This window comes from Corvus brachyrhynchos, unplaced genomic scaffold, assembly GCF_000691975.1.
Source record: "Corvus brachyrhynchos isolate BGI_N302 unplaced genomic scaffold, ASM69197v1 scaffold164, whole genome shotgun sequence".
NCBI classification, from domain to species: domain Eukaryota; kingdom Metazoa; phylum Chordata; class Aves; order Passeriformes; family Corvidae; genus Corvus; species Corvus brachyrhynchos.
In genome coordinates this window covers 1,074,222-1,084,232 of record NW_008237426.1, presented here as the reverse complement: position 1 = coordinate 1,084,232, position 10,011 = coordinate 1,074,222, and the positions used below count along the sequence as shown (strand labels likewise).

The window sequence follows — 10,011 nt, the reverse complement described above, 5'->3', positions numbered from 1 at the left end:
GCCGGGGATCCAGGGCCAGCCACAGCTGCTCTGGGCACCCTGTGCCAGGGCCTCCCCACCCTCACAGCCAGGAATTTCTTCCCAATATCCCATCTAACCCTGCCCTCTGGCAGTTTAAAACCACTGCACCTTGCTCTGAAGAAATCAAAGCAAGAAGCTGGGCTGGGGCAAAGCCAGAAGGATGGAGGTTATCAGCTCCCATCATCAGGCAAGGCTTGTTGGACACACAGCAGCACTGGATTGGACTGGACTGGATTGGATCGGATTGGAGATTCAATCCCCACTTCCAAGTAGCTCTGGTCATTGCCTTAAGGGCAGACTCCCAATGGCATAAAGCCACTTCACCTGGCACTGCAGGAGAGCATCCCCATGTGAGGGGCAATGCAGGGAATTCTCTGCGGAGCGCCGCCCACCCCATCCCGCGCTCCCAGCCCAGCCTCCTGCGGACGTGTGCTGACATTATTGCCAGGGTTACCATTATTTCCACTCCCAGAGCTTGGGGAAGGTTCAGGCATAGCTGCTGTTACAGCCCAAACGCAGCTCTGTGCTCTCATATCCATGTTAAATAAACATGGATTGGGAGGATGAGCCCATCTGTGCCTATCTCCTTTTTGCCTTGAGCTTCACAAGCTGCCAACGCCAGGAATTCCACTACCGTTTGTAAATCCAGTGTCAGGGAGGGAATGGGCATCTTCTGGGCAAAAATAACATTAAAATAATAGGGCACACACTCAAACAGCTTCTACAGAATAGAACAGCACAGCACTGCAGAGAACTGGATTTTCCAAAACAAGGTATGATAATGGATAGAAAGCATTTGTAAGCTCTAACATCAACCTTTTTATCAAGATTTAAAACTAACAGACTGCCTTGGTGTGAGAGGAGCATCCTACAAATTTCTAGCAGAGCCAAATTTAACAAGAAATCCTCTTCCTTCCTCAGACTCTTTTACTTAGACTGTGGCAGTATAAATACATTAGAGCTTTGAAAGAAAACTAGCACAGGAACATTGCTCTTCCTACGCTCAGATCCATCCTTGGAGTTTGAAAATGGAGCCGTTAATGTATTCAAAACTCAGTAATAATGAAAAATAACCCCAAAACCCAGCACTCAGAAGAGCCTCTACGAGCTGTATTTCACTCACCATGTGTGAGTGAATATATGTGAGAATAGAGGTGTTTGTGTGCACAAATCCCTCTAAAATGGATATAAACAACAACAAAAAAGGAGCAGCTTTCTGTTACAGCCATTCTCTGTTTAATCCCTTTTCTCTCTGTTTTCCCGTTTGCAAATTGTAGCTGGAACACCTTTAAATCAAGCCCTAAAGCCGTGTGGTTGCTCGTTATTTACAGTCAGCTGGGGTTAATAAAACTCATCACACAGAGCCCGGCGCTGGCGAGGAGCCGTAACTCATCCCCAGAGCTGCCTCCCGTGGTTTAATGGCTCCACGAGGTGCAGGGAAAGCTGGAAGGAGGCTGGAAAACAGTGGTTTAAACAACAAAAAAAGCAACGTTTCTGACTCTCCACCTCCCCCTGCAGGAAAATTAGCCAAGGATAGATGAAAGAGTTCAAAATTGTATCTTAAATCTGATTTATACTCTAGGGCATGGGGAAATAAAGGCATTTTCTCTTGCTACTTTGCACTGCATAAATCTCACAGAGTTGCTTGCTCAGATTTGTGTTTTTTCTGATTTAAGACATTTACAGTTCTGAGTTACTCCAAAGAGAGATGGTTTCATTTATGAGACAAATACCCTGATTATTCAATTCATTTGCCTTATAAATAGAATTAATTTATTCAATTATTTGTCTTCTACTGTGTGCTGCTCAAGTTCAACCTTAAGGTGAAGTGGGTTGATCTGTAAATAAACATACGCTTGTCATCCCCTGGACCTCCCAGTGCCAGTGAGGTTCCCAGGGGCAGAACCAGTTTGGTTACTGGGAAATCTCTGTTAGTGGTGAGATACCACTGTGCAGTCCTGAATCCATTGGGGGGGATGAGATTTACACACGTTAACCCAAGTACATGATCCTGATCATTACTGCGTAAAAAGTTTAATTCAGGCCTGATAATGCTCAATTCAAGGCTACAATTTGATTCAAACAAGTAACACTGGAGAGAAATTTAGTAACAAATACCCTTAAAAAGAAATTTGAAAAAGTATGGTCTTTCTGAAAAATAAGAATTGAAAGTCTATTTGCTCTGCACGAGCCAATTTTGACCATCGGCACTGACTGCTGAGCAGAGATGTGCTCAGAACAGAGGAAAACCAAAAAATAGGGAAAAAACCCCAAAACCCAGGCTACTTTACATGTTAGTTCTTAAGTCCCTGAGAATACAGACACCACACTTGGAGATACCCAAGGATCCAAACCCTGGCATGACGTCCCAACTCTCATCTTCTCTGTTTAAACCATGTCCTGCTTGATGCCTTGTGCTTTTGTAGGCAGGGTGGAGTCTGAGCTCTCTCCGGGTGTCTGTTTGCCAACGCTGTTCCCAGATTTGGGAAGCAGAGCACACCACTGCAAAGGCTTGGCAATAAAATGCCTTATGAACAGCAGAGGTGGTCTGAGATACTTACTGCTGGCTCCTCACTGTCTCCTCCCACAGCAACGCTGGGATGGGAGATATTTCCCTCACGAAGTGGCTCCAGGCATTCCCAAAATAACCAGCTTCTCATTAATTCCAGCATCAGGAGCACAGTAGTTTGGGGATTTCCACTCTAATCCTTCCTTTGGCTTTAATTCCTATGCTTAGTCTTTTTCTGTCTACAGAGTGAGGTATTTTACATGGAAATTGAAACGAAAGTTGTTCTAAGGCATTTGTAAGAAAAGCTTTTCCTTTAGAAAGCAAAATAAAATTCCAACAGGGAGAGGACCACAATCCAGCCATGACAGTCTTTGAAACTTCCCACTCCATAAGGAACAGCACCTAGAACCTGTCCTCGCTTCATCCACTGCCAAAGAATGTTATACTGGAGGAACATTATAAGAATATATATATATACAAAAAAATAGAGAAGCTGGTCTTGCAAACATTTCAATACTCCATACCACAAGACCTTATCGTTTGAGTTCTTCCAGCCTCATTGCCTCAGGATGAAGTTTTCCAGGTGGGAAATCCCAGTCTATCCCAGAATGAACATCTGCCTGTGCACCTTCACTCTTCCCTACTGCACAAATGTGTTAGTGACACAGTCTTTAATTACACAGCCACAGAAGCACACCCCTGCCTCCTTCTAATTATGAGTATAAAAATGAATCACAGTGAGGCAGGGAACTAAATTGTTGAGAATTATGAATAAACCAGTGACTAAATCCCAGGACTTGCAGCGTGTGTAACGCAGCTGGAAGCGTCAGCAGCGGAGGGGACAGGCCCTGGAAGGAGTGAATAGAGATGGTTTTTATTCAAAAAGCCCTCGGTGAGCTGCTCCATGCTCAGCAAGTCCCATCATTCCTGTGCCACAGATGCTGTTGGAGAGCTGGGCTAAATCCAACAGGTCATTATGTCACGAAAGACTCAGATGCTCAAATTCCAGCTGCACAGACAACGGGAATTCTGACTCTTGAGTGAGCTGCATCTCCTTCAAGTGTCTGAAAATGAAGATATGAGTGACTTGCTTTGGGCTGTCTCCAAGGTAAAGGAGAGGAACAGGCATCCTTAGGAAGGGATTCATCCCAGCACAGGTGGCTAGGAGAGGTCAGGGAATGGCACAGATGCCCTTTCCACTGACTAAACATGGAGCACGGGTGATCTGCTGAGACTTGTTCTGCATCAGAGAGATCTCAATGCAGAAAGATGGATCCCACCCTTCCTAAATTTGTCACTTACTATTTTTACAGAATTATTTTTAAATTCCCATCAGGAGATGCCATTTTATCTGTATGCAGCACGCCAACAAACTGGAGCTGAAGGCTTTAAAATCAAAAGAAACTTGCCTGGCACCAAGGACTTTCAAAGAATCTTCAAAAAATGAATTTACCTGTTTTAAAAGCTGGCACTAAAATGTTCCCTGCTGTGCTGCCTGCAAAGGATTCCCTGCTCCCGTCAGCACAGATATTAATGTACACACACAAGAGGGCAGAGCTGTGCTAGCACATTCCAATTTAAATATTACCAGCTCTTTGCAGTGCAGGGATTACTGGGCTGTTATTTTGGGGAGAAGAGGATGAAGCGAAGGATATTACAGAATTTAATTACCCAGAAATGATAATCCATTTTTTTAATCTCACTACTCAAAACTAGCAGCTGCATCAGATCCTGAGCATCACACACAGCACTCACTGCTTGCTCCCCACTTATCGGCGAGATGGAAATACCCAAGACTCTTACATAAAACAATGATGTAATTACCAACTAATCTAGCTTATTTAGGAACCAATTTCTTCCCACAAGGTTGGGGGTTTAAATGGACTAAAAGATCTTGTCTTGCATGTGGCCAAATGGAAGCGAATGGGTATGGACAGATAAGGGCTGGATTGGCTCCCCCTGACCACAACATTCCCACTAAGGCCTTTTCTTTCTGACACACTTAGAAGTATTAATTAATTTAACTCAAGGGGGTTGTTTTTATCTGGATTTCTCAGGCAGCTTCACTCTTACAAGTTCAAAGGCAGCTTTGAAGCCAGCTCAAAGAATGGATTTATATTGATTTAAGAAAATGTATCAGGAATTCAGAAATGATCGGCACTGCAAGTGCATGGAACCGACTCCTCGGGGTAGAGAGCTCCTGCTCTTCAGATTAAGTACTCACAGAATCCCTTAAAACATCTGCAGGAGCAGGAGGGATCCCCACTGGTTCATCTGGGCGAGCAGGAGCCACCCGCAGAGAGACAGGACAGCTCATCAAAAGCCACTTATCTATTTCTGCATTATCTGAGCATTATTTATTATCTAAGAGCCACATTTTGAGACTGTTTCTTGTCATTGGCACTTCCTAACCAGAGTCACCACCCAACAGGCCAAGCAGTGCATTGCAATATATCCATTTATACAAGACTTTTCATTTCGTGTCTCCAAATGTTTTGTTAACCAAAAGCCTGCAGCATCCAAAACCTGTCACTGGGTATTAGGCCAAGCTTGTGGTTGATAAATGGAAAGCAGCAAAAGCCAAAGAACTTTGCCAAAGGTCACAGTTAATTCCTTGCTTCAAACCCTAGAAAAAACATACCTACAAAGGATCCAAAAAATACCCCAGTGCCCAGCCCTGGGAGAACACTTGATCCCTGCTAATACTTTTACAGGGTTTTCATTTTGAAAATTATCTACCTGACCCTTCCTGTGGTAAGTGTAGAGGAGGTTGATGACAATTCAGAATTCTCATTCTTGACAGATTAATGGATTTTTAGGACAAGTTCTTCCCAGTGATTCAAATGAAATCCATTTTGCTTCAGTGAATTTATTATACCATGTACATATTTAGGACTCTACCTTATCATTAAAACACCATCAGTGCATCTCAGAAAGTCTGAGGTCTCATACTCATGTAGAAATCCAAATGCATTTAAAATTGTCCCATTAACCTCTGAACTGCTATTAGACAAGCAAGAGCTCAGAACTTACTTTCTAAACATTTTTTCCACAATAAAGGGAAATAAATTCAAGTTATGCTCCATAAAAATCAACAATACAAGCTGGCAAAAGCACTTCTCCACTCCAGTGCTATCTGATCCTATAAAATGACTTGATTTGCCCGTGTGGGAAAATGAAAGTGGGAAGATGGGAGACAGCCTATCTCAATTCCGAAGCAGTAAAGCGTTTAGGAAAATATCTGATTAATTTAGAATGCAGGAGGGAGATTACAACCCCACCTCAGCAGGCTGACATTAACTCCTTATCGCTTCAAGGAACAGAGCTCCCTTTATTCCACCCTCAGTTGCTTGGGGATCAGCACAGGGAGGGTTATGGATCTTGATGGAGCAACAAAGGGAATTGATTTTCGGAGCAGCTCTCCCCGCAGGGGGTAAAGGACAATACAATGAATGGTTTTGCTACTCCTGGGTCAGCTGCTGAGGAACCATTGTCACCAAGAGGCCACAAGGTCCTCGGAGGGAGTCGCCTCCACCCACGCTGTTAATTCGGATCTCTGGATGCAGAGATTCGAACCCGATGCCACCAGCACCACCTGCTCCAGAACCTTCAGACCTCCTTCACCCTCGTGGAACGCCCATCCTCTTCCCCGAGGGCTGGCCTGCTGACAAGCCAGACTCGCCCAAATCCCGACTTTTGGGCTTTTGCAGCCCATCATGCATCCACATGATGGATCAGCCACGTCACGAGCAAATTCTGCCTCCCAACTCGGCGTTACCGCTTCAAGAGCCATAAAATCAGGCTGCTAAACACTGGTTGTAGGTTTCCACTTTTTCTTGGCTCACAGGCAGGATCATAGGAGGAAAGCAAGGAACAGTCACGGGAAGCTACTCAATTCAGGTTCAAAATATCCAATGTATTCACACCTGCATCACCGAAAACGTGGTCTTCTGGTTAAAGCTACAAACCTCACATGTGGATTTTGTCATTCCGATGATTTTTGGCAAATTTGAGACTCCATTCTCAGAAACACACATTTAATACCTCGCTCCTGCCCAGTACAAACACAGACAAGCTGTTACAGGCTGAATGTGATGGTTAAAATAGGGCCTCAGCAATGACTTGGTCCCACTCTGCTACATCTGAGTGCAACCACATCATCCATTATTGCTCTATTTGGGCACGGATTTTGCCCACACCAAACTGTTCATATGGTCTCTGCATTTCACAGACCTGTTTGTGCTAATGTTGAGTTCAGGATCTCTCTTGCCTAAGAAAACACTGCTACCGAAGCTTTATCCTGCTTGAAAATACAATGCAAATATAAAAAGGCAATTTGCTGCAACAGAAAGTGGCCATTCAGTGTTTAAAATGTCAGTTTAAAATAAGTTTAGCAGCAGTCTTCTGTTCGAACAGCACTGGTGTAGCCCGGCTCCTAAAGTTCAGCGTAATTCTCCTCAGCCAAACTAAAACGGGATGCGATAATTAATTAAGATGTTCTACAAATACTCTATTAAAAAAACTCCAGCTGTCATGGGAAGAAAGATGCTGCTCTTTCCTGCCAAATTCCACAAAAACATATCCAACATCCCTTCGTTCTCCCTCCTCCTCTTTTCCATGCCCCTAGTCCCCCACCCACACGCAGAGGACACAGTTACATCACTCCAAGTACAAATCTTTTTGCTGCCCTCATTTCCCAGAGATTAACGATCAGGCAGCTCAAATCAGCTTTCCCCGCTGCACTGAAGTCAAACATTAAATGGCAAAGCCCAAAGGCTTCCAAGGCATTTCAGTCAGAACAACCCGAGGTGTGCCAGGCACTGGAGATGCCTCAATTTACCTTAAGGGACAGAGCAGAGAATGACAAAAGTCACAGGCTAGAGGATTTTTTTTTAGCCCTCATAGTCTACTTGGAGTCAAGGGTTGTGTCAGTATAAAAGGGAGATCCAGAGCCACAAATAAATGGGACTTGCACAACGAGGCAGAGCAGGGTGGGGGTTATGGAGGATGAGGAGATGGGAGTCATAACCTTTATGGGAATAAAGGATGGAGATGAACCTCTCACCAGGGAGCCCATCAGTGCCTCCATGGAAGTCACACTAATTGCTTCAAAGTAACCAATTTAGAGTAATTTTAGAGTAATTCTTGCTCTGAAAGAGTTGAGGATCAAGATAACAGTAAATTTGGGAGTTATTTTTACTTGCATGCAGGCCTGAAGCAGTAGCAATCTTCTCCTCAGCTCTGGGCAAGCTACCAAAGAGGCCTGGGCTTGTGCTGAGACCTCAAGCCCCATCTCCAGGACAGCCATACTCTGCTCAAGGGCTGGAATTCTACCAGGAATTGGGACTATGTGAGGTTGGCCCGAGCTCCCCAAAAGCAAAGTGGCTCTTCCAGCTTCCCAAGGCCAAGGCCTACATGCACGACAAAGAACATTCCCCAGTTAGGCAGAATGTCAGTGCAGTGCCCAGTTACCAACCCTACTCCTTTTTAGTGCCAGCATTATCCCAAGGCAGTCTCTATCCCAAGGAATACTACTCTGACAGGCACATCAGGGCAGAAAATGGCCAGAGGGCTGTGTTCACCAGCTGAGCTTCCCTGAAGGCAAAGGCAAGGGAAAAGGAGGACTGCTTCTGGCACTGGGAGGAAATACTCTCAATTATAATCTGAACTGATGGGGCCCTCTGCACGCTTGAGAAAGGAGAGTCCATTAAAAACCATCCCAAAAGCTCAGCTCAGGTAGGCATAAAAGCTCTGCAGTGACCAGATCTGTGCCAGAAGGAGAGCAGTGCCATAGGGAGAGACACTCATCACATGTTTGAGACAAGTCCTGCCTCAAGAACAAGGGAAAGGGGCAAAGGAGAGGCAGAAGAATTTACCAGATCCCTCAAAAACCAGCAGGATTTGGTAAAACATTTTGAATCAACAACAGAAATCGTACCTGTTCCAGTTCAGATTCAACCAAGACTTCAAAACAACAATTTGCACTGAGTGAATTAACACATTTTCAGTATTAAAAAGAAACAACAAACAAAAGCAAAGAAACAATAATTAAATCAGTCACAACCTGCCTGATTTGATACCACTTTTACTTCAAAAATTGGAACACATGACATAAAAAACACCCACAAGACATGATGTTTGCCTCTCAAGATTATTTCCGGAGCAAGCCATCATTCTGAAGAACCCAAAACAAACCCCTGTTTATTATCTGAGAGGATAAATGAGGCTCAAACTCATTAACAGCCCCATAAGTAAGTACACAATAAAATAAACAGTCTCACAGATGATAAGCAAACATGATACAGGCTGTGGCTACGGTAAGTCAGCCAGGGACAGCACTGAGCTCACAGAGACCCTGGAAAAATACTGGTACTCAGCAAATTACGGTCTAGACAGTCTCCTCTTTTCCCAGAGGACATTTATTTCCTCCTAGACAGCTGCACACACTATAGAAGAAACCTTAAAACCAACCTGCCCAAGAAACACAATCTTATCGTCAAACAAACCTTTTTTAGGACGGGGTTTTGTTGGTTCTGTAGCCGCTGGCGATGAAGAAACCTGAAAAGACAGAAACCAGGAGTAGTAAATATACCAGGCAAGGTTTCTTGAAGCTCTGTTCCAGAAAATAATCAGAAAGGACAACTGGCAAATCCCAAAGGAGGGCATAAAAATAGCAGCATTGCTGCTGGACAAACTCTGGCCTGCCAAGCAAGGCAGAGATTTCTGTTCCACAGCTCGATTAAATAAACACCCTCATTGTGCAGCACATCCCTGCTCGTGGGGTCACTCCTGATCAGCAGCATCCTGGGAAGTGATCTTTACCTTGCAAAAAACCAATACTGGAGCATTTAAGAAGCTCATTAGAGATCACACAGAAAATAAGTCAAAAACATTTATTATAAAATATTTATGAAGTTAATTAGGGCAAAGCTGTTCCCGGGGAAGCATCTGAGTGGGCAGGATGTGAGCACAGGGATGTCCCACCACATGGAGGGCAGGGAACCTCCCCCTGCAAACACTGTCCAGAGCTCCCAGTCCATGGAAAATAAATCAATTTTCTATGATTTTCTTACTTTGCATCAACCATCAAACCTTCACAGAAGAGAAACAGGTTTACACAGGGAAGTATTTTTATTTTTCACTTTGCTTTTTGAGAAGACACAACACAGGATTTTATACCTGTGTCACCTCCCCTCTCCTTAAAAAAATAATTTTTAAAATCAGAGATTCAGCCAAGCTTTGTTCATTGCAATGTTCTGGGGACATTTTCTAGTTGCATCTTTTTTTCTGGAGATGGGGTGGATCAGAGATGCTGTGACATGAAAAATAACCCAAGAAAGGCTCTTCCTTTTTCTTTTTTTACTGTTTACTTTTTTGTTTCTTAACAGTTTCTAAAATTTTATTGACTTTTCTGATTCCTATTGTGAAAAACTGAGTTGCTATTTTCACAGAATTCCCAAACTCCGAGCACTCCATCCTCA

General features: G+C 43.9%; 1 protein-coding gene across 1 annotated transcript in view; it reads right to left on the bottom strand.

Annotated features, from left to right (window-relative positions):
* Positions 1-9,196, bottom strand: part of BBS4 (Bardet-Biedl syndrome 4) — a 33,526-nt gene extending 24,330 nt beyond the window's left edge. Inside the window, exon 1 of the mRNA XM_008631305.2 lies at positions 9,037-9,196. Coding sequence (XP_008629527.1) covers positions 9,037-9,196 — 160 coding nt within the window. The remainder of the gene's footprint in view (positions 1-9,036) is intronic.
* Positions 9,197-10,011: the final 815 nt, after the last annotated feature.